This window comes from Engraulis encrasicolus, unplaced genomic scaffold (genome assembly GCF_034702125.1).
Source record: "Engraulis encrasicolus isolate BLACKSEA-1 unplaced genomic scaffold, IST_EnEncr_1.0 scaffold_211_np1212, whole genome shotgun sequence".
NCBI lineage: Eukaryota > Metazoa > Chordata > Actinopteri > Clupeiformes > Engraulidae > Engraulis > Engraulis encrasicolus.
The window spans coordinates 36110-61734 of NW_026945495.1; the positions used below are offsets into that span (position 1 = coordinate 36110).

At 41.0% G+C, this 25625-nt stretch overlaps 1 protein-coding gene across 1 annotated transcript; it reads right to left on the reverse strand.

The window, feature by feature from the left end:
* Positions 1–360: 360 nt before the first annotated feature.
* Positions 361–23450, reverse strand: LOC134442689 (GTPase IMAP family member 9-like). The gene is made up of 4 exons (XM_063192731.1): positions 23276–23450; positions 22773–22927; positions 13644–14399; positions 361–459 (listed from the first exon to the last, which is right to left on the reverse strand). Exons 1-4 carry the CDS (start codon positions 23448–23450, stop codon positions 361–363), a joined length of 1185 nt encoding a protein of 394 aa, XP_063048801.1.
* Positions 23451–25625: the final 2175 nt, after the last annotated feature.

A 25625-nucleotide genomic window follows, 5' to 3' on the forward strand; every position in this document is an offset into this window, starting at 1 on the left:
ATATTAGGGAAGCCAATGATCCAACCTTAAACCTTCTCTGGAGCAAGGCATCCTAAACCAGCCATCGTCTCTCTGCCCCCCAACACTCCCCATTGTTTGTGGAAAACACCAGACAAATGGACAAACACGGTGATTGAAATACTTAACAGAAGATCTTTGTATTCTTATACTTTTCATAGAAAAGGTAACATTTTGCAAAGGGTTGTATTGAAGCTGAAAACATTGTAGTTCATTATGGTTTTCTTTTTAAACAAATGAGAAATATCAGGACAATTGCCTTATTGAAATGAGAATCAGAATATTGAAATGAGGACATTATGGAAAGAAAAAAATATTACACGCAAGAAAATTACATACAAACTATTCAGTGGTGAGGGTGTGGGCAACCTCCTGGATCAGTGGAGCCTGCAGATTCACCAGGGCACAGCATAACTGCACCAGGACATTTGCTGACTGCCGCTGATAATGTGGAACAGGCTTTAGGATCTTAAAATCCTTAAGCCTTTTTATTGCCCGTTCCACATGAACACGGTTTTTGGCCATTTCCGTGATGGCCCGGATTTCGCTGGTCCCTCAGTTACGTGTCAGTAGAGTGTGGAATGTCGATGTCATTCCCTTGGCCCTTTTTTTTTATGTCTGCTACTTACTTCGATCTTCGTTCGCCATGTTTGTCTCTGCAGGAAGTTGATGTGTGCTGTTACTTCTCCAGTCCCGATGTTGAGTGGTTTTATTTGCATTTTGACTTTGCTGTTATGAAGGTAGTCTCGTCCCTCAGTTCCGTGTCATCAGAGTGTGGAATGTCGATGTCATTCCCTTGGGCCTTTTTCATCCTGCTTGGCAAGAATAATTTCTTTCCTGTTGTCATGCACTGCACCTGCACCTGTATCTTGGTTTTACTTCTGGCATGGTCTTACTGCCCTACTCAGCATATCACATTTTCCACATGTTGCTCGTATGCAAGTTTTGTTGTAGATGAGATCAAGCCATTGGATATGATAACTTGTGAAAAGACAACAACGTATTGGTTACTGATCTATTATCTCCTTGAAAGTAGTCAATTCAACAGGAAATGTGTCACCAACCATTTTGCAGGAGTGGAACTTAACTGCCTGCTGTGTATTAGGAATATAAACAGTTCTATGCAGCTGAAATGAATTTGTATGTTAAAATGCTGAGCTTTCCATGTCAACCTTTGGCATATGGCATCGTCCCCATAGCATGTGATTGACACACTATTACTGTTGTGGACATAAGGAGAGGCCTGCTAATAAGGCAAACTGTGCACTGCAGAAGTGGCTGATGGATAATTGGTCGAGCTCAAAAGAGCTGAAATAACATTATGTGAATAATGTCTGATACTTGAATTATGTATGCAGTTATATTTTACCTCATTATTAAGGAGTCATAGGCTCAACTACTAGAGTCATGAAGGATTCGCTATCAAGTAAATGTGGTGCATCAAAGGTCAATGACTAATGTGGATTTCTATTTGTAAAATAATCAATATTACCACTGTGGATAATAATCCTGACATATGGATCCAGTTATATCTGAATCTGACCTTATGGCAACTCCACGGAGGCTACCACATTTACTTGATATTGAATCCTTTATGACTCAAATATGGAATCCTTTATGATTCCATAGTAAGAACTGATAGGTTAAACTTCACTGCATAAATAATTCACGTAGTTTACCATAAATCAGACATTACTTCCAAAATGTTTCCATTATTACCCATGCACCACTAACTGCTCTCTATTTATATATGATTGAACAGATATGGCAGGATTTTCATCAGCAGTGTTAGTATATGATATATTGACACTTGTAGTTTTCACTATTAAGTGACCTTTTATGTACCACATTTATGCCTACTTAATGGTGAGAGTCCTCATAGCTCCAATAGTAACTCCTAATTGTTTACTAATGGATTAAACATCACTGCATAAATCATGTGTTAATGTACCATAAATCAGACATTACTTTCAACATTATTCCGATACTATTCATGTACCATTATAGCGATGATCGACAATTTTGTGCCGCCTCACATCATGAGGCCATATAGGCCGGGAGTGACTTGATTGACTTGCAGATCAAAGGTTATGTGTGTGTGTGTGTGTGTGTGTGTGTGTGTGTGTGTGTGTGTGTGTGTGTGTGTGTGTGTGTGTGTGTGTGTGCGTGTGCGTGTGCGTGTGTGTGTCTGTGTCTGTTGGTTATAAGGTTAAAGTCTCCGTCTGTTTGGTTGACCAACACTGCAAAGCAGCTCATGTGCGAATATTGGCTGGACAACAGTGACACCTAGTGGTCTGCTTTGAGAACTGAGCCTGTCGACAGCCACAGGCTGTTCTGAAAACATCTCACTCATTTTAGTCAGGGTCAGTTTTCCCATAAGATGAACCCTGAAGGCAAATTGTGTTAATTTTTGGTATACAACTGATTTAGGGGTATTCAAGGGTGCTGAATCCAAATCTGTTGTATACCGGGCGCAAAAATGTACAGAAATGCCTCAAACGGGCAAAATCCAATATGGCCGCCGACACCAGGTTAAAATCCCGCAATCCCTTTTCTTTTGGACTAAACAAGGTATGAATGTGAAAATAAGACTTATTTTTATGTTTTCATATATGGGGAACCCCATTCTGTCATCAGATTTAAGGTCAGATTTGAAGAAAATGCTTATGTAATTGGCTGGCAGCTTTTTTTAAACAGGGAGCCTCATATTGTCAACGATTTTTAGCATTATGATCAAACTTTCAAGATCCACAGAAAATAATGTCTGATGTCTTTGTGAACACCAATACTACCACAAACTGCACTGAACTGTCTACTTTCACCTGAAAAAAGAAGTTTGTGTCTACCTATTTCCATTCTTTAGTTACTGGCAGTACAACATGGGATGACGCCTCCAAAAAAACACTGATTCCTGACCCAAAAATAGTACACTTCTGTGTCCATATTTTTTCTTTCAGGACAAAGTGCCTTTTTATAGTGTTCATGTTTGGTATACAGCATTTCCATGGGGTTTTGAAATATGCTCAATTCAAATATGTCGTATACCAGGCTCAAAAAATTCCTAGAATGCCTCAAAATGAAGTAATCCAATATGGCCGCCGTTACCAGAGATATACATATCTTTGATTAAACAAGGTGAACTCTTAAAAACATTATGTAGCTATATGTTTTCTTTTCATACATGGGGAAATAATGTATGTAATCTAATTTAAAATTATAATCAAAGGTAGTCAGTGTAGTCAGGCAGTTCAGTGCAGTCTGAATTCATGTTTACAACCATTGTTTTTCATGCCAATTAACTGATAGGCTAATTTCTATTGAAATGTTTTGTCTATTTCAATTGTTTATGCACAATGAAATGTGTCCACCTCAGCCCACCTGTTCCATTATGACAAAACTATACACAGATATGCCTGTATGCCTGAATGTACCTTCATCTAAAATGAATATCTAGTTTTGGGAAGTTATTGTCTGCTGATTTTATTGCTTTGCTTAGATTGAATCCTTAAACGGTAAAACGGTGAAAGGTGGAACAAAAGACAGGTTGATGTCATTGTGAAATATTTACTTTCTTGATAGTTAGGCTATTCCCAATCATTGTCAAGCTCCTCCTCCTCAGTGATTTGGCCACTACATGTTTAGACACTGCATGCACCATGCACTACATTGTACTTTTGCTGCAGATGTAGCGAAAGCTATGGATTTGTTTTGCAGTGATGAGTCCCAGTCATATAGTCTTTGCTATCTACATCAGAAGCCACACAATGACATATTGTGCCCCCACATTATCAAGCCAATGTACTGAGGCAGGATCACATACTACTCCACCCTGTCCTCCTGTCAGTCACTGAAAATTGAATGGGGCATTAGTCCCACTACTCCTGTATCTGCCATTCACAAAGCATGAAAAGACGTCACAACTTGTGCTTGCCCCAAGGAGTGCCTCATCCCCCTCTGGATCTGCAAGAAGAGGCATGGAGTCATTCAGTTGCTGCAAATTCACGATTCAAGATTATTTTTATTCGTCCAAAGAGAAATTTGTCTTGGGCATACATAGCTGCCGCATTTAAGCAAACAACTCCTTCAAAATCACTGGAGAGGAGGAGAGGTGATTGAGAATAAGATTAACCTAGGGCTCTGACTTCTACTCCAAAGGGCTTGGATCATAAGTGGGACAGTCAGAGCACACCCATAACCCTAGTGATGGTCAATATCACGCTGCCTTCCCCTTACTTGCACTTCACCCCCGTGGTGTCCCTCACACAACTGTTCTTCTCCCATCCAATGTGCTCCATCATCTAAGCTTCACCTATCACTTGGGTACCTTACATGGGATTACAACTCACTCATGGGTGTGCCTCCCATGGCCACAAGGCAGCCATCACACTTCAGGCACTTTGGTCACTCCATCACGCACAGTAGATAACCTCTAATCCTTTGGATTCGCCCTGATCCCAAACCACAATGCCATAGAACCAATCAGGATCACTGATTTATCAGAGATGTGACATAGTCAAAATGTATGGTGGTGAGAAGTTAAATAAGTGAAAAAGCTGTTCTTTCAGCAACAATGGCTGCTCCAATGAGTCACTTTTCGAATTTGTGAATAGTTAAAGCGCAGCTCAGACAAATGTGACAGAAAATGTGTCATAAATGCAAGGATTTTTAAAAAAATAAATCCACTCTTTTGAACCTCTATGCCTATGGCATAGCTCCAGATGGAAGTTGCTGTGGCCAGCAAAAGGTGGCAGTCTGGTATACAGAGAATAATTTCTGTATCTTTGAATGCAAAGAAAACCAAAGAGATAATTGCGGCCTTCAGGAGGCACAAACTTAGCCCCTCTCTAATCCTCCTGCTGCATCAACAGAGCTAAAACATTATCTAGGAGCCTCCAACCCGGTCCTCAGCTCTTTGCCTTGCTGTCCTCTTGGTACAGGTGTGTCAAAGCAAGGACCAAACAACTCAACAAAGGGCCATAACCACATTTCACACACACATGCACAGAATGACCATTCATTGGTATCCCTCAATCCACTGATCTCGTTCCATCTGGTGTTCTGCAACAGACTAATTGATACAGCACAACATATTGAGCTGAGGTTTGAAGTACTGTAATACAGAATGAACATGAGCCATGTAAAATGGTTGTGTTTGTTGCAGAGTGGGCCACCGCTACATTGAGCAAGACAATCGATGCAATAACTTTTGGATACCAATGAGTATGACATGAGTATCAATACATGAGTATGTCCTCTGTGTATATATTCACACACACACACACACACACACACACACACACACACACACACACACACACACACACACACACACACACACACACACACACACACACACACACACACACACACACACACACACACACACACACACCGTATGCAATCCCTGCTCTGTTAGTGGTTTTTTTGGCACTACTAATTGTATATTCTGGTCACCTAAACTGTTTTGTGAATTAAATGTGTTCTCTGAAGTGTGTTGCTTTCAATCTTATTGAACATGTGCATAGTGACAAACACCATTCTATTCTATTCTATTCCAATCTATTCTATTCTATTCTATTCTATTCTATTCTATTCTATTCTACACATCAGCTCGCCACTCAATCCTCCTTTATTCATAGACTGGATGAGTACATCAATAAAATTGGCAAACAGTGATTTCCATTGTAAAGTTGTATAAAAAGAATTACTTAGGCAGACTCGTGTGTGCACTTACTTTTATGGTTGAAAAGATGGGAGCATGGGAAGTGGTTTGAGATGAAAACATTTCATCATGGTATAATGCCTTAATTATTGAATTGAAATCTGCCTGAGTGTATATTAAAAGCGCCTGTATACGTACGTATGTGTACGTTGGTGTTCCAATAACAATGTCTTCTCTACCACTTGTGTGTGTATGTACTCTCAATGTGTGGTCCGTCCGAACATTGCCATGCTTGATTGTTATTTACATTAAGAGTGGCGACAGGGTGGGGATGAGGGGGTGAATTTAGTGTATGTGGGTAGTAAGTGTTGTCTCTTCAGTTCGTGTGTTCGTATTGTAATGGACTCTACCGGGGGCCTATTCGAAAACAAGGTACAGTATGTTATCTAAGACCAATACATTTAATTAATGCCGAATTAAATTGAAATAGGGGAAATATTCCAATATAAATGATCAATTTTTTAACAGTCTTAAAGATGTATGCAGGTCTAAATCATGTCTTTTCATCCAAATCTTAAACCTGAGCCCAGCAATGAATTCCCTATGTATGAAAACCTATTTAAGAGTTGACCTTGTTTAATCAAAGACATGTACTGTATATCTCTGGTGACGGCGGCCATATTGGATCCCTTGATTTTGAGGTACTATGGGATTTTTTGAGCCTGGTATACAGCAGATTTTAGTTAAGCATCTTTCAAAACCCATGGAAATGCTGTAAACCAAACATGAACACTAAAAAGACACTTTATTCAGGAAGCAAAAATATGGACACAGAGAAGTGTAGCATTTTTGGGTCAAAAAACAGTGCTTTTTTGCTGGTGTCATCCCATGTTCTACTGACAATAACTAAAGAATGGAAATAGGTAGACACAAACTTCTTTTTTCAGGTGTAAGTAGAGAGTTCAGTGCAGTTTTTGGTAGTATTGGTGTTCACAAAGACATCAGACATTATTTTCTGTGGATCTTGAAAGTTTGATCATAATGCTAAAAAACGTTGACAATATGAGGCTCCCAGTTTTAAAAAAGCTGCCAGCCAATTATATAAGCATTTTCTTCAAATCTGACCTTAAATCTGATGACAGAATGGGGTTCCCCATATATGAAAACTTAAAAATAAGTCTTATTTTTATATTCATACCTTGTTTAGTAAAAAAGAAAAGGGATTGCAAGATTTTAACCTATTGTCGGCGGCCATATTGGATTTTGCCCGTTTGAGGCATTTCTGTACATTTTTGCGCCCGGTATACAGCAGATTTGGATTCAGCACCCTTGAATACCCCTAAATCAGTTGTATACCAAAAATTAACATGATTTGCCTTCAGGACCTTAAATAAGCACATTTTCAGGAATTCTGCCTAGACTATATATCAAAACCCATGAACCAATGCCACTGAACGCCAAACACAATTCCTTCTTTACACTCACATTTCTGTTATGAAACACTTTACTACCAACTACCAAAGCACTATACACCATTAAGGGTGTGGGGTTTTGCCTGTTGTGTGTGAGTTCTTGGATTTTTGTGTAGCGTTTGGAGAATTTTAGACATGATTCAGAAATTGGCTGTTAAAAATGAAGTCGAAAAATAGCATTGCTATAACTGTGGAGGTTGTTTTGCAGGAAACAAAATATGAATTCAGGATTGAGGTCTTTATATATTCAGGTATGTTTGTTCAACAGGTTCCCTGCAGGTGTGGGCCCTACTGGTTTGACAGCTCATGGGTTGACTTTTCACATTCACTAACGAAACATTTCCTGCTTAAAGATGTTTGATGTTTAAGGTCTTACAAAACATTCAGGACTCGTTCAGGAAGTTGGTCATAGGGTAGAAGGGGTGCAGGTTTGAATCCCGAATCCCAGAAGAATACAGCATTGTTTTTATGACGGTGTGGATTTTGAGACAGGCATGCCACGGGCACCGCCCTAACTATTATTCTACATTGTGCCCCTTTAAGACTCCTACAAAACACATGGCCTCGTTCAGAGAGTAACCCTCCCTTTTGTCCACAAGCCACCTCGCTAGCTTGCAAAACCGGCTTGAAACAAAGCAACCAGAACAGGACCAACACATAATGCATTCAATAACAATGGGAGACACAGCAGTATTAATGAAATAATGATGAGAGGAGATCTTTAAGGGAGGTCAGGGGTAGAAGGGGTGCAGGTTCGAATCCCGAATCCCAGAAGAATATGGGTGGGTCTCCTGCAAACCCTGCTGACATACTCCCTGGTCAGTAGCAGTGGAATTGTGCGGCGCTTTAGATGAAATCATCTGCTCAGTGTATTGGCTCAGTGTTATTTCTACACCAGACACACGGCTGTGGAGAGATACTTGGTATCCATGTGGCTGTTAATGTCTGTCACAGATGCATTACATTCTTACTATGCTGCTGCCTGAATCAGTATGCAGTATATAGTATGTATATAGGTTAGGCACATTGATGTGACAGTTTGACTGCTGTGATCGTATCCCCGTCAGACAAGCCTAGTGAACCCATTACCAATTTAAGAGGAAGGTTGTTATGCAGGAAACAAATCATAAATCCAGACTTGAAGGTCATTACACATTCAGGTATGTAGGTAGGGTGCACAGGCATCACAGTCTTTAGCAGGTGCCCTGTAGGTGGATCCAACTGGTTTGACAGCTAATGGGTTGGGATTAATGAGTGCGTTGCAATAGCGACCTTGCCTCCTCCACTTGTGCTTGTCTCCTCATCCCGCCTCCTGGCCCCTCCTCCGTGGAGAAAACGATAAAGTTTCCTAGCTGTTAGCCTAGCCACAACAACTTTTGAGGCAGGGACGCAGGAACTCATTTTGACCAGGGGGTGCTGTGGTCGGCGGAGGGTCTGGGAGTCCTCTCCCAGAAAAAAATGTGTTTTTTAGATGCAATTTCCTGCATTCTAATCAATTTTAGGATGAAGAATGGCGAATCCCATCCGACTAACTTCTTCATGTTTTATGTAGCCTAACCAAGGATGACTAGATTGTACCTTTTTTTTGTTTAACATTTCACTTCAAAATTATTAAGTTCTTCTTGCGGAAGGGAAAGGGAAGGCACCTAATGTGGAGGTGAGGGAGTGTTTAAGAGCAAATCGCGCTGCCGAGACAGTTTCTCTCTTCTCCATGAGTAGGCCTAGTCTACAATGTGTGAAATCCACCGCAAGAAACAAAAGTCACTTCTTACCTGACACGATGCACAATTTTGGTGACATTCTTCTCCCGTCGCACTTTAAATTCACCTAATTCCTTGCTTAGTTGGTCCGTTTTTGATCACCAAAGTGATGAGACCTCTCTTCACAACAAGTTAGCTCCTCCAATAAGTGAGTTCGCAATTACTAGTGCGCCTGCGCGAAATTGACCTAGCAACGCAAAACGGTAGATAAACAAATGCGTGGATACCAGATCCTGCCTTCCCAAAGCGGTAGGACACTGAGCTGCACACCAGTAAACGAAGTAAATAAATGTCATAATTTGTGGATTTCGTAGTGGGGTAAAAGTGGTGCTTTCTGTATATTTTAGAATGGTTGCATTGCGATTCATGGGCGTCGCCATTGTGCACTGTCGCCATTGCTGAAGTGTGCCGTTCTCCGTTATGCCATCTGTTGCTGCGCTTATCAATTCTGGTGACTGAGAGATTCCCTGATTGACGCTCCCAACCCAGGACGCTCCCCTTTCATCTCGCTCCCACTAGCCAGACTATCGGTACCACCGCCATATGACGGAGCTAGTTATGTTGTTGATGTTAGTTTTTTGTTTCTAACCCTAACCCTAACCTTAACCCTAACCTTAACCCTAAACCTAACCCTAACCCTAAACCTAACCCTAACCCTAAATTGCTTGTATGTGGCAGTATATGATAATACGTGAAATATAACCGGGTGGGACTACACGTCCGGGAGTGATAGAAACACCTGGGACCGCACGTCCGGGAGCGATCTCAGTGACTGAGACCATCAAAATGACAGCCTGAATTAAGTTTTGAATAAAGTTTCATGGATAGACGATGACAGACAGTGGCCACAGGTGATTAATGAAGCTATATCAAGAACTGGTAGAATAAATTAATGAAACATTCAATTTAAGAAGGACATGTAAAGCTGTACTGAAGACATAGCTATGTGTGGGCTAACTGGCATCTCTCTCTACCACCGGTTTGTTAATGCATTCTGGTTTCACTTAAAAAGTTCAAAAATGTCTTGTTTTCAACCACAAGACCCTCCTTGATCTACCAGCGAAATTTAGAGTAATTTGGTGTTGTTAAATGGTTGTGTGAATTGTTTGTTGTCAACATTAGAACTACATATTCGGATTTAGCTAGAAACCCGGATGGTTAGCCTTCTGTTAGTTACCAGACATCTCTCCAAAACAAGTTCGTTATTACATTCTGGTTTCACTTAAAACGTTCAAAAATGTCTTGTTTTCAACCACAAGACCCTCCTTGATCTACCAGCGAAATTTTGAGTAATTTGGGGTTGTTAAATGGTTGTGTGAATTGTTTGTTGTCAACATTACATAGTCGGATTTAGCTAGCAACCCGGATGGTTAGTATTCTGTTAGTTACCAGACATCTCTCCAAAACAAGTTCGTTATTACATTCTGGTTTCACTTAAAAGGTTCAAGAATATCTTGCTTTCAACCCCAATATCCTCCTTGATTTACCAGCGAAATTTTGAGTAATTTGGGGTTGTTAAATGGTTGTGTGAATTGTTTGTAGTCAACACTACATACCGGTACTCGGATTTAGCTAGCAACCCGGATAGTTAGCATTCTGCTAGTACCAGACATCTCTCCAAAACAAGTTCGTTAATTAATTCTGGTTTCACTTAAAAAGTTCAAAATTGTCTTGTTTTCAACCCCAAGACCATCCTTGACCTACCAGCGAAATGTTGAGTAATTTGGGGTTGTTAAATGGTTGTGTGAATTGTTTGTTGTCAACATTACATGCTCGGAGTAACCCGGCTAGATGAAATATCATGCGCGTTTATATGTATCCCGGGGCAACGCTGTTTTGTTTATCTCTCAAAATGGCGAATATTACCCACAATGCATTTCGCACCGGTAATTGCGAACTCACTTATGGGTTTAAGACCGTGTATGTTGATGCATGCCCAAGCCAACATATCGCTGTTAATACCACATTTATTACTACCTTGACACCACAAGCTAAACAAAACAAACATCTCTCCCACGTCACGGGCTGCACCGTTCTACACCACTGTTCCGCTCTGGTTGGGTATAAAAGTTTATCACTCATTTCAAACCAAAATTGCATTCACATTTCAAACTACTTATAATAGGAAGTAGAAAATATTCATATTTTTTGTTTTTATTTTAGAATAATAATGAGAAAAAGACTGTCTGGATTTAGTGATGCAGTTGCGCCTGTTGTCCAGTAGGGGGGGGGGGTGCTGCAGCACCCGGAGCACACCACTTCCTGCGCCCCTGTTTTGAGGGACTGCTTTTCATTCACCATCCCAATTGCAAATGAGAAAAAGACTCTACAATTGAGCTTTTGCAAGATATTGAAATATAATGCTGTTGTCAGTGATGTCATCATGACATATTACTTCCTGGTACGAGGAGAGAAGCAAGTGGAGGAGGCAAGGTTGCATATTGCAACGCACTCAATATCCTAGCTAATAAGCTTTGTAGATGAAAGGTGGAACATCCTAAAGGTGGATTCAGTTTGGCTGGAAATTCTCACTGGTGCTCTATGTGTTGCCATGCAGCCGAGGGAAAGCCAGATGAACAAAGAAAGTCATTCAACAAATAATCACCAATATATGACAACAACATTTTCTTTATTATAATATTTAAGTTGGTATCTGTGTTGGATCGGTTTTGATATATACATGTGGTGTGACAGCATGAATTCATCAATACATATGCAATTTAGAAACAAATACATCAGTCGTTCCCAGCCTTGTTCGAAGTAAATGTTGCCAACAACCAAGGGACAACTGGTCTTAATGTATTGTTATCCCAGCAGGTACTCCGGCAACAATAGCAAATCCTGTAATCTTATCAATAACACTAGTAGCTCGACGAGTAATCATATAGAGAGCAGATAAAACAATAGTCACTCCTATTAAAGCTGGACAAACAGGATAACTTAAATCAACATAAGCCGTATAATCAGTGCCAATTAACTAATTTACTGCCTTGGGCGGCTGCTGACGTCATTTTAAATAGTGACGCCCCTTGCCTTTGGCAATTACGTATTTTTTCAGCCACGCCTTGGAAATGGTCTGTCCTATGTTGTGTAAAACTTTCAGGCCTCTACACATTTTGGAACTGATCCTGTAGGTGGCAGAAGTGTCCTTAGGAACAGTCAGGGCATTAGCTCATAGCATGAAAGAGGAAATGTCAAGACGAAAACATCCCCTTAACCAGAATAATCTCAACAGCAGCATAGCAAAATCAGTTTTGAAAGTAAAGTAATCTACTTTCTTACCCTCTGATTTTAACTATTTTTCTTGGCTACTCAATTCAGTGACAGAGCCTGTCAAAAAAAAAACTTTATCATGAACAAATTACAATCCCCTTCTACTATCTATCTAGTAGGCATTGTAGCTAGCTTGCCCAAATACACCAACGTGTTCAACCAGAGATGATGGGCAACAGTTTCATTTTGGATATGTGATCAGCCTACACAATATCACAAGCACATGGGAAAGGGAAGCGGAGATGGTGCGCAGATGAGAATTTGATTTGTCGATCTCAGAATTTTCAGTGTAACTCACGAAGCTGAGCGAAACTCATACCTAATGAAAGCTAGGTTGCAATTCCCAAGTTCCCAAATATACTAATCTGTGAAAACACTGTAATTGACTCTCGCCTCAAACCCCACGGTTTCTGAAACGTTTGTTTGCTGGCGGAGATTCTCCTTCATCGAGTTTAGTGTCAGTCAACTGACATGCAATTTGGCGGTTAGATGGCTGTCCTATCTGGCTTCATGCATGAAATGTTTCAAAACTTTTCTTCTTAGTGGCATGAGGTAAATGCCATGGTTTTGGAGCATAGGTGTTTGGGTTTGGAAATGTTTGTCTGAAAGAGCGACACGCTCTCTCTGTTCTTTCCTCAAGCGATTCTTTGTTCTCAGCATTGTAACTCAGCCGCTGCTTCCACTGACTCGTGAGACCATTCTAATCCTCTCTGCTTATCGGCGCCGCGCCTCTCGCGCAGTCAGACTCAGCAAAGCAACTGAAATGCAGTGCCATAGATTAATTTTAGATTTCATTGGCTCAAATGACTGGAGGTTGTCACTTGTTACGGTTAATAGGCATGGCTGTCCGTCAGAATAGATGGCTAAAAAAAATAACACAATAGTCTATGCTCTTGTGACATTATCGGATTGGTCTTGGGTCAGCACTGAATCGTCTCTGGGTCTGGACCCGGACCAGAGTCCGCGGTTGCGTTAGCCCCGCTGTAAAATGCTCACACAATAGTTCAGGTGGAAGGCATGGAAGATCATTTCCAACACTTGTGAAACAGGACAAATAAATTAGACATTGACACTTCATCTTCTCATCATCTTAAAAAAGGCACCCACCACTATGCACACTGCTGATATTGCTAATGCAATGACATTACCAGGTAAGACATTGTTGACATCTCTGAATAGTATTGATGCTACTGTCTTGTGTATTCTGTATTTATGTATGTATGCTACTGGACACTTTCATTTCCCACGGGATTCATAAATGATACTCTACTCTACTCTACTCTACTCTATATTTACAATGTAACTGCTTATATAACAATAATTAAGGTACTCAATTTGAGCACTTCAGGCTATTAGCACAGAATATAATCGAATTCCAATGTGTTTCAACAGGACAAAGTAGCCTAATTAAACATTGATAGGTCAGTTCATCATTCGTAACCCTACCATGACACCTACCACTATGCACACCCCTGCTGTTGCTACTAATCCAATAGCACTACCAGGTATTCCACTGTTGTCTCCCTGAATAGTATTGATGCTTCTCTCTGCCCATATACGACCCTCCTCATGGGACATATGTGGATTCACTCTCACAAGTCTGTCTATTTCTGCTTTTAAGGCTCTATCTGCCTTTGTGAATTTCTCATTGGTAAAATGAGTTCCTCCGTTCTTCTGCACCAACTTGTTGACCTTCTCCAAAAGCTCTTTAACCTCAGATGGATCTTTGTCTCTGTTGTTGAATACATGGTATCCTCCACCACACTGGCTGATTGCGTGGAGATCTTGACTTTGACAAATGAAGTCCTCTATGACGCCTCCATCTTCCTTCAGGTTATCTCCACAGGTGAACAGAGCGATGGCGTAGTACGATGCTCCTTTTCCAAAAATCTTCTGAATAATGCTCAAATGTTTTTCAGCTTCGGTGACTCTGTTAAGTTGAATCACAACAAGGATTGCATGTGGACCAGGTACACACAGACTGATGCACTTCAACACTTCTGTCTTCTTGGTGTATAAGTGTCCTGGTGTATCAACTACAACCACTGTTGTGCCATCGCATTCTCCTCTTTCCTTTCTACAGGTTAATGTTACAGGGGAGGTGGATGGCCTTGATTCAAAAGCTCCCCTTCCCAAGATTTTATTTCCTGTTGCGCTCTTCCCAGATCCACTTTGCCCAACGACCACAATCCTTATTTCCTCTGGCTCTGTTGGGATATTAATGACATAATTATGATATTAAGAATGTTTTTATTTATCTAAATGCATCTCTGTCTGTAAAGACAGAAAAGATTAACAGATAATACCAACAAAGACCAAGTCACAAATTGTTGCTAATCCTGCCGGACCTGTTTTTAGGGTGTAGCACAGCAGTGAGAGACATAAGGCCAATATCTCTGGTATGTGTGACAGCTTAATCTGTTTCAGGATCTGAATAATCTAAATACATTTTGCAACATCTAGTCTATACCCAATATCAAACTGTGACCTCATGGCTTCGTATGGTAGGAATTACTAAAATGGGGACCCACAGACAGTAAGGGAGCTCAGTGAATACCATCATCTTGTGTTGTATAGTTGTAAGTGCTGTGCAACTACTATTTTTTTACATTAAATGTTCTTATCTAGCAATTGTGACTAGCCATTCAGGATATGTTAACATATTTCACACGCAGCATTTGTAAACCAAAAAAAATCGTCAACCAAGTGGGGAAACACCCTCAGAATCCCAGAAAATTATCCAGCCAGTCTTGAAAATGTTATCACAATATGTTCAAAACCCTGAACAATAAACAGTTTTATATTCCTTATCAACACCATAGTTAATTTACAAATATACATACATACGAATTCCTGAAGTCATCTTTGTCTCAGTTGATATGTGTGCTGTCACTGCTGAGGTGTGACGGAGGTCATCTTGCACATGTTCACCCCCCTCGGGGATCGAACGTGCGACCTCGTCAACTACATCGGTTCGGCAATGGGAGACACAGTACGATACCGCTGGGCCAAGAGACTAGTCTCTCGGCCCAACGGCACGAGACTGTATGAGGCTATCGGAGGGAGGTTTACCAACGTTCCACGCTAACTCTGTGCTAGTTAGCCTCCGTTACACTCTCCCCCTTAAACCTCACTCCCATCCCGGGTCAGCGGCACCACTGTGACGGAGGTCATCTTGCACCTGTTCACCCCCCTCGGGGATCGAACGTGCGACCTCGTCAACTACATCGGTTCGGCAATGGGAGACACAGTACGATACCGCTGGGCCAAGAGACTAGTCTCTCGGCCTAACGGCACGAGACTGTATGAGGCTATCGGAGGGAGGTTTACCAATGTTCCACACCAACTCTGTGCTAGTTAGCCTCAGTTACAGAGGTCCTGTTGTTGAATGACAGTTTCATTTTCATATTTGCTTTGTTATAATGTAGTAGAGTCCTCACCACACCTGGTCTCATCAAGGGCGTAGAATGGCATGCACATTCTCTCAAGTTTCTCTTTGTGTTAGTGTTGCTTTCGTACATAGTGACCGCCCTCCAGACAGTAATGGTGACTGTCTGGTTGTCTTGCTGAAGAGGAGAGAGCTCTAATAGGCTACCACAGACATGATGTGAAATGAAACTAAGACTCACCAACAGGACAACAGCAGCATTGCAATAACAACGAAATGGATTCCAGTAATTTGGCATGACCGTCCACTCCCTTGAGGAAGTAAGGCCACTTTCACACCAACGCGGTGAGGCACCGATTTTTACCGGTGCTGGCGAAAGTACATGGAAACATATCTGTCCTTCCACACCAACCGGCGCTAGTCGGGCGTCAGCGGCGCGGGAGCCGGCTCTGCTCCGCGCTGCATTTGGAAAGTAGAACTTGGCGGATTTTGGACAGCAGCGACCAGCGGTGTCCCATTCAAATGAATGGCAAAATAGCAAATTAACTTTGGCTGTGGGGGGGATTTGGAACTGGACTGACCACGCACGCCAACGCTGTCGGTGTGAGCGACCGAGTAGAACACACCGGCCGAAACAAAGCAGAAAGACCTCACGCCAGTTCCGCTTTAGTGTGGAGCCGGCCTAATAGAAAACATATTTTCATTTTTGTATTCATTTTCCTCTCTCATCAATGTGGTGTAAAATGTCATACTACATCAGTTAATGCTGTCTTTGTGTGATTCCAATGCTGCTTATTGTCCTCAACATTTTATCTTTGCTGTGTGATGCTGTGCTGAACTTGAAGTGACCACCTGCTTTAAACGTGTGGGGTAGTGATTAACAGCCTGCAGTCAGACAACAGCATATAAAAGGTGTGTAGGGGATGTGGTGTGTGATGTGTGTATTTCCTTTTTTACAGGTGACTGCTATTGTGCAGATTAATGATAAAACAATATCATTTAATCAACTCAACTGGGCCCAGTGTCTAGAGCAGTGACTCTCAACCTTTTTTTAGGCGAGGCACCCTTTCAATTCCTGAGAAATTTCAAGGCACCCCAAACCAACAAGCTGTAACATGGCATCACATTGGATACCACAAAAGCTTAGAAAAGTAACACATTTGGAGACATCACACAACTTACGTTCGAAGCTGCAGTTTACTGGGGCGACCTAAATTTACTTTATTGTGCATCAATTGCAGATGAAATACTCCACTGACTAAGCAATATTTAATTAATTTAGACAAATAAGACAAATATGTATTATATTACATAATTTATTAATCAGCCATGTTTCCGCGGCACCCCACTGGTCTAGAGGCCACAGCAGGTCATAATGGGCATCTGAACCCTCTCATCGCTGCTAACCTTGGGTACCTTAAAAGGGACACTGTGCAAGCAATGGTCAAAAAAGGGACTGCAACTATGCTGGTCATTGAAACTGGGCTGCCTATTGACAAATTTGATCTTTACATGGAGGTTTACTAAGTAATAAACAAATATTTTCTAGTATGGTCCAAGTACAGTAATTTTGCAGCTAAAAACAGCTATTTCTAGAAATTCAAAATGGCGGACCATGGAGAAGATCCCCCTTTTCATGTACAAGCGGATTCCAAAAAAGTTGGGACACTTGGTATTTTGTGAATAAAATCAAAATGCTGGCATTTTCAAAACATTCAATCCATGCATAAGATGCACAATGGCACAAGGTCAACATAGGAACAGTTAAAATGAGGCAAAAACATTGTTTTGAGGGAAATATGTGGTCATTTAAAATTTGACCCATGCAACAAATCTCAAAAAAGTTGGGACAGGGCCAAAAAATGTTGTAATAGTTGAATAATTCTTAAAATAACACAAGGAGGAATATTTTGAAAGGAACTATATTGACTGCAAACATGAATGCACAGATAAAATACCATCACAGAGAGGCTGTGGCACTCAGAAGCGAAGATTTTGAGGGACTAATTACTGATCTATTACACAGAAAGATTGAATTCTCAAAATTGCAGGCATGTAAGGCCTATTTCTGTAATGTAGAGTTCTGTGAAATCATTGCACGAGTTATGAGATCATGACATACCCATCGTCAATAAGCAAACTATGACACTCCAACAATGACAGCTGTTGAAAAAATGACCATAAACACAACACTTGATTAAGGCACATGATGCAGACATTAAACAGTGCTGCAAGTGGCAAAGCTCATTCTAGATAGACCTACAGTAGCAGGAGACATGTGAAACTGTCCTCTGATTACAGAATGGAAAATATTTCATTCTTTTTTTAAATCATGGAGTCATGCACCCTCCAGGTTATGAAGAAAATGAATACTTCAGCTTGATTTAGTGGTCAGTCTGAAAGACAGCATATATGATGGTAAAAGGGTGCAGAGATGCCTTGTTTATGGTCTTCTTACTCATGTAGAGCATTAAAATGAGGGCTGAATGATATATTCAGACTTTAAACAGCATACATAGCTACCAAGGCATTATATTTTGGAGCACAGTCTTTAGATATTGCCCCATAATGATGGAACATTTCAATCTCTACTATGCTCCAACAGTGTGGTTCCATCATAAGAGTAAACAGGTGACAAAATTATTTTCTTGCAGTGAGGATATGCCACGTATTAAGCATAACAAGAAGGTAAACAAGTCGAAGAACACACCTATCAGTTGAGCTGCTGAAATCATGTCTCGCACATCAAAATATCTATTTTTTAAATAAAATCATGCCATCAGTCAAAGTATTTAAATGTTAAGTCTCCTCCCTTGTGTTGTGTTTAGTCTTATCCAACATAAAAAGCATTTTCTTGGCCCTGTCCCAACTTTTTTGGGATTTGTTGCAAGGGTGAAATTTTAAATGAGCAAGTCAAAACAATAATTCTGCTTGGCTTTGAGAACTGATATGTTGTCTATACGCAATGCTCTACCTTATTAACATATTGAATGTTTTGAAAATGCCAGCATTTTGATTTTATTCACAAAATATCAAGTGTCCCAACTTTTTTGGAATCCGCTTTGTATGAAAAGTGCAATTTTTCCGGTCATAATGAATACTTTGAATTTGATGGTGGTGGTAAGTATTCATGAAAAAGGTAACATTAGTGAATGGGCAGCATGAATTCTGGAAATAAACAACTAAAAATCTCACACAGTGTCCTTTTAAGATTACACCTGGTTATGAGAACTTTATTAAAGACATTTGAAACTGCTCAGAGCGAACACTATGATGCAGTCTGCATGTGCATGTTTCATTATTATTAAGAGTCATACAGATCACTTCTGATTCTCCATCATCAGGCCAAAATTGAGTAGGCCTATGCTTTTAGATGAAAGGTGAAACATGTTAGAGGTGGATCCTGTTTAGAAATGAAATTCAGACATTCTCTATTTGTTGGTGCTTTATTTCTGGTGCTTTATTTGTTGCCATGCAGGTGAGGAAAATAAAGATGATAAGTCAACAAACAATCACAAATATACACGTATGACAACAATATGTATATTCTTCAGGGCTTTGAACCGGTTCAAGGAACGAAAACGAAAACTGGGAACTTTTTGTATTTTACAGGGAACAGAAACGAAACCGGAAACGTTATTATTTTTTATGTTCTGGAACAGGAACACTTATTTAAAAATAATGGTAACCGGTTAATACCGGTTAATACCGTTCCTCAAACAAACAAAAAAAGTAATTATTTTCCTGCGCACGTTACCATGACGGCTGAGGCTCACGTCCTGTGTGACATCAGACATTGTCTGACTGAATGGAGAGAGAGGTGTGGACTACAAAGTCTCCACTCCACATCTTAAATAAGAGAAACCACTGTCATACAAAAGGGCAAAGTTTCCATAGCATCATTGTAAGACATTGCAGAGAAGCGCGTGTAAAGCGCACCAAGAATGTTCGACGTTATTGGGCATCCATGGCGCTTTAAATATGCACAAACTCACAATGTCCATCATAGCATTCCCCGTGACCCAAGTCAGCGTGGAGCGTGCATTTTCATCATTGAGGTTTATTCTCCGCTTAGGTCGTCCCTAAATGACAAAATTCTGGAGGACAGGGGCGATTTTAGCTTATGATCTTTAGGTGGGCCGGGCCCCTGGTGCTGACAGTGGTACCTGACAGAAGTACCTGACAGAGTAAGCGTTTCATTTCTATTTCAGATTTGAGATTTCGTTTTCAAAAGGCTTTCAATTTTAAATAACAGTTCACTCAATGAAGGACTACCCACAAGTCATGACATTACATTTCCCCACACGAAATCTAACTTACATTATCTAGGCTAGATAGGTAATCCTTGTGATTGGTAGCCTACTACTGTGTGGCATAGCCTATATGCACTCTAATGGTTGGCATACTGTAGTTCTTATGTGATTCAGAGGAAAGAAAAAGAGAGAGGAAAATATTATAAAGTATAAAGTATTATACAGAGTAGATACAAAGCCAGATGACAATGAAGCTTTTTTTGTCAAAACATGATAGCCTAGGCAGCTAGTTAGGGCAGCTCTACAGGTACAGTAATTTGAACAGGAAGCATGTTTCATCATTTGGCAGCATAATGGCTAAATGCCATTTCACTTTGTATGGATTTTACCCTTGGCACAACAAGTAGAAAAGACACTGAAGAACTAAGACTCCTAATTTGATGATATTACTGTACTATATCTGCTATATATTTAGGGCTAGGCCATTGAGTGACTTAAAAATAATCAGAAGAGTTTTCCCTCTCATGTGCGCTCCTTGCACCGCAAATCACAGTTCCAATCGGTAGCTCAATAGATAAATAGCCTATTCATTGTGGGTTTTTAAAATCTGACATCTCCTTCTCAAGCAAACATAAAAATAGCAATGAAAACATCCCTGCCCAAAGTCATGCGATTATGGGAATCTCGCAACAAGGTGCGCGCTCCCTCACTAAATGGACAGTAGAAACGGCACGGGCACCAAAGTCACTCCTGCTCATTCCGAGCCAGTATGTTCCAATAAGAGCAAAGTAAGGTCCAACCTTCACACTTCCCAATCATTAAAATCAGTAGGCTAAGTGAGAAGTTGGAGAGCCCGCATTCTCACATCATAATTAGGCCTACAGCATCACCAAAATATGGATAAACCTCATTTGGGTGAACCTCGACTATCAATGTAATGGTGACTCGCAGTATAATTTTCAGCCTAGATTTGCCCGCGGTTCGCTAGTCCAACGCTGAAGCATTCATTCCCTCGGGTCACAACTTCTAGCTAAACGCTGCCAGGCAGACATATAATTTTGACTGTCCTGATTGTAGCGTAGGCTATTAGTAACAACAACCCATATTTAGCACTATGTCCTCATCATTTGTCCTCTGATTTTTTTCTGATACGTTTGCAAAAGAAATGGCATGGTTTCCACAGTAGGTTGATGCGCATTGTATTCCATCCGTATTTTGACACCCCTTTCCGTTATCTTGCTACCTCAAGCTTTTGTGATTCTGACTGACTCACCTTGTCTTGCATGAAGTGGTCAACAGAGAGCCCCATAACACCTACGAAAGTAAAATTGTGCGTCGCAAGGCACCACCTCACAAGATCTTACCCACCGCTACCCATGTTAAGCATATTTCACGGATATCCACAACCTAATAGTGGACGTTTTTAATGGTCTTTCATGGCAACACTTTTTTTTAACCAACGCTTACATAATTATGTCAGTTATGATGACAATCAATGTTATCATAGTCCGCACATAGCACTGTAGCCCACACCACCTTATTGTGTGTAGTGTGTGCTCCATACCTTCTCATCACAAGAATATGCGCCGATTTGGGTTCTGCCTCGGCTGCATGATAAATCCAGAAACTACTTTCGCAAAAATCATAACTGAACACAACTCTGGCGGCAGGCAGTTGCATGAAGATGCAAACCAATCAGAAGAGGTGTAGCAGACTCGTCACAAGACCTTTCTTGAAGCTCATACACAGGGTTGCCAGACGGGGCAGTAGCAGCAGAATATTGCGCAGGGGCAAAGCGACTGCGCAATTGCATTCATTTCCAATTCACAAATAATATTTTAAAAGGCTCCTGAGCTAGTGGGGCCGAGCCAAGTCACGGTGGGGCCGTGGCCCCACTAAAAATAGCCTAAACTCGCCCCTGCTGGAGGATATTCTTTTCATCTGCTTGAATAAACAGTTTGGAATGTAGTCTGACCCATTTGCACTTCCGTCTTTCTTGGTTAATTAACGTCAGTTAGGCCTATGGGAGTAATCAGCTGACAGGAACGAAATTAACCGTTCCGGGAACAGTATTTTTCTGTTCTAACCGGTTCGGGAACGTCAATTTATTGGTGGAACGCATAACCGGAAACGTTATAATTCCGTTTCTGTTCGGAACGGAACGTTTGGAAAAAAATAACGGTTCATAGCCCTGATATTCTTACAATATTAACTTTGATTTCTGTTTTTTATCTTTTTAAAATACATGTGGAGTGTCAGTATGGCATAGAATACATACATACATTGTCAACTTTGAAACAAATATACTGTACGATAACATACACTATATTGACAAAAGTATTCACTAACCTGCCTTGACTCTCATATGATTTTAAGTGCCATACAATTCCTAACCTATAACATCTAATGCTGGTCTTTGTGTTTATTTGTGTGTGTGTTTATTTGACCATTCTTCCAAAAGCACTAATCAAGAAAGCCTGTCTCTCAGTCTTTACTCTAATTTGTCCCACAGGTGTTCTATCAAGTTCAGGCTCAGGACACAGTGCAGGCCAGTCAATTCCATCCACACCAGACTCCATGTCTTTATTCATTTCTGCACTGGGGCATTGTCATGGAGGGAGTAAATGTTGCCAACAACGAACAGACAACTGATCTTAAGGTATTGTTATGCCAGCAGTAGCTAGCAGCTGCTCCGAATGCAGAACCAGCAGACACTCCAACAACAATAGCAATTCCTGCAATCTTGTCAATAGCGCTAGCAGCTTCACAAACAATCGCACAGGCAGCAAGCAAAATCACAGCCACTCCAATCCAAACTGCTATATCAGCATAAGGTAAATCACCATAATCTGCAACACCAGGCCCATCAGCATGCTCTCCAACAGCTGCACACAGCCCTGCTCCAAAAGCAGCCCCACCAAAAATTCCCAATAGCTCAATGCGTACCTGCGCGTCATCAAACTCTCCAAAAGCAGCTGCTACACCACGAGCTCCTACAAACATTGCAGCTGCAGCTATAGCAGCAATTCCAGCACCAGCGACAACACCTTCCACAATTGCATCTACAACACCCATACCAGCAGCTACAGCTCTAGCTCCAGCTACAGCAATAAATATAGATACAATAAGAGCTGGAAAAGCATGTCGAGCTACATCTTCAGGTATACTTGTAGCAAGATCTCTAGCAACAATTAGTGTTACAGCTAAAGCTGCAGCAACATATGTAGATGCAGCTACAGCTACAGTTATAACTACTGCCACAGCTACTGCCACAGCTACAGGCCCAGATATAATAACAAGATGTACAAAACTAAGTACAGCAAAAGCTAAAGCTACAGCTCCAGAAAAGTTTTCGACACCAGCTACAGCTACAAGACCAGCTCCAGCTATAACAAAAGCAATGATTGCAGCAGCAACTACAACAACAGCTACATTAACAGCTCTATTACCTCCGACATGAGCAGCAGTAGCTCCACCAATAGATCCTATAACAGCCACTAGAGTTCCTCCTGCTGTACCTCCACTGGCAGCCCCAATACCACATCCAATAGTAACTGCATTAGCAAATGGATACAGATACTTCTGTTTCCAGTCTTTAACCTTGATTTCAGTAGCTTTCTCCATTCCTCTGCACCAGTCTCTTGATCTTCTCCAGCAACTCTCTGACCTGAGAGAGATCTTCGTCTCTGTTGTTGAAAATGTGGTATCCTACACCATAAGGAAATGGATTCTGATGAATGAATTCCTCAGTGGTGACCCCATCTGGCAGTTCATCTCCACGGGTGAAGAGGACAATGGTGTAACGTAATGCATCTTCCCCAAACTTCCTTTGAAGATGCTTCACTTGTTGCTTCACACTAGTAACTGTCTTTAGTTGAATCACAAGTATGAATGCGTCAGGACCAGGTGCACTGTAAGAGATGCATTTAAACATCTCAGTGGTATTGCGCATTATGGTCTCAGGAGTATCCACCACAGACAATGGTGTACCTTCAAACTCTCCTCTTTCCGCTTGGCAGGTTAATGTTTCAGGGTTTTGGGATTGTCTGGCTGTGAATGCCCTTTTCCCTAATATGGTGTTTCCTGTTGCACTCTTTCCAGATCCACTGTCACCAAGAAGAAGGATTCTTAATTCTTCTGGATCTGTTGAAATAATAACAAAATATTATTTTCAAATGTTCCCTTTCTCTAAACATATGTGTTATAGCTATGCCCATAAATGAGTCACAAGGTTTAAGTCAGGGCTGGACTGAGACCAAAAAAATAAACAGTGCGGGCAATTTTGGCATAAACCAAGGGACTGGCGCTGAATTTAGTGGCGCGATGCATAAGCTGAGATTTACGGTGGCCCATTAGTGACACGGAGGATTTTTTTTTGGAGGGGGGAATGTATGCACTGGAGACTAACACCTTTGCGAGATAACGCAAATCTTTTGCGAGATAACGCAAACCATTTGCGAGATAACGCAAATCTTTTGCGTGATAATGCAAATATTTTTGCGAGATAACGCAAATTAAAACTTACATCTGCGGGTTCACCACTTTGATTTGCAGCACACTTTTTGGTCACCGGGGGGCAGTCTGAACCAACACGAGTACGGCTTTGACACACCACAGCTGTAGGGGTAGGCTATTCAATTCACCACTACTGTTGTTGGATAACAGCGAGAGGGATGCTGACAGTCAAAAACATTACTACCGCTGGAAGGACGTGCAAGGATACCGTTATTTTATCCATTGTTTTATGTTAAATAAACAACATATTTTAAGAGACACCGTAGCACTTTGCTTTGCGCACGGACACAAGGGGGAATAGGATTTTTTGGACGACACGTGTCTGCACTGCAGAAGCATGACAGAATTAAGGAGGACAGTCGGGACGACTGTTACTGAACGGTTATTTTCAAAGATTAGGCCTATGAAGCATATGAAGATCATTTTGTCATATCAAGACCCACATGTGAATTATGTAGGCTAATTTTAACATTGGCCTCGATGTTGAAGTCGTTTGTTGTGGTTCTCCCCTTTTAATGTAGGCTATAGGCTAAATCAAGGCTATCACAGCCATGCAGAGAGCTTAGACCTGTAACAACCCCGACATTTGGAACTATCCAAAGTGGGCATTCATGGTTAATAGTTTTCTCAGACAGACTCGGATTGGATTGGATGTCAGACTTGTATTAATGTTTCTTAACAGCAGTTAAGTCTGAACCAACACACATATCTATATAGGGCCTACGGCTTTGACACACTTCAGAGCAACCGCTGCTGTCATTCATTCTCACGATGTCAACAATGCCAGGTAAACAATGGCAAAAAAAGTTTGGGAGCTAGGATAGGAAGGCTATACCAGAGACGATCTAAATTTTAAATTAATTAAATAATATTTGGCTAGTTATAGACAGTCCGTGACTCTGGGCCGTCGGCAAATAATTAAAATAATAATTACCAATTTCAAACAGATGATTGCACGACTAGGCCACTGAGGGAATTTCGCCCCTAGAATGTATTTAGACTTCAACTGTTAAACCCAGCAGCACATGTTCGTTGAGGTCGGACCACACAGACAGGGTTCAAATGACTTTTCTGTTATTGTCTTACACTTTCGTTTTAAAATTTACAAACAGTTGAAATACATTTGGCCTAACGGCTATTGGACACCCGCACCCCCCACATGAACCAAGGAGGCCAAGGTTTTCCCCACTAGTAGTACACAGCACAGCAAACCAAAATTAAGTAATGAAATGTACAAAGCACGGCAAACCCACACCGATACCACTGCACACATTTATGTTTTAC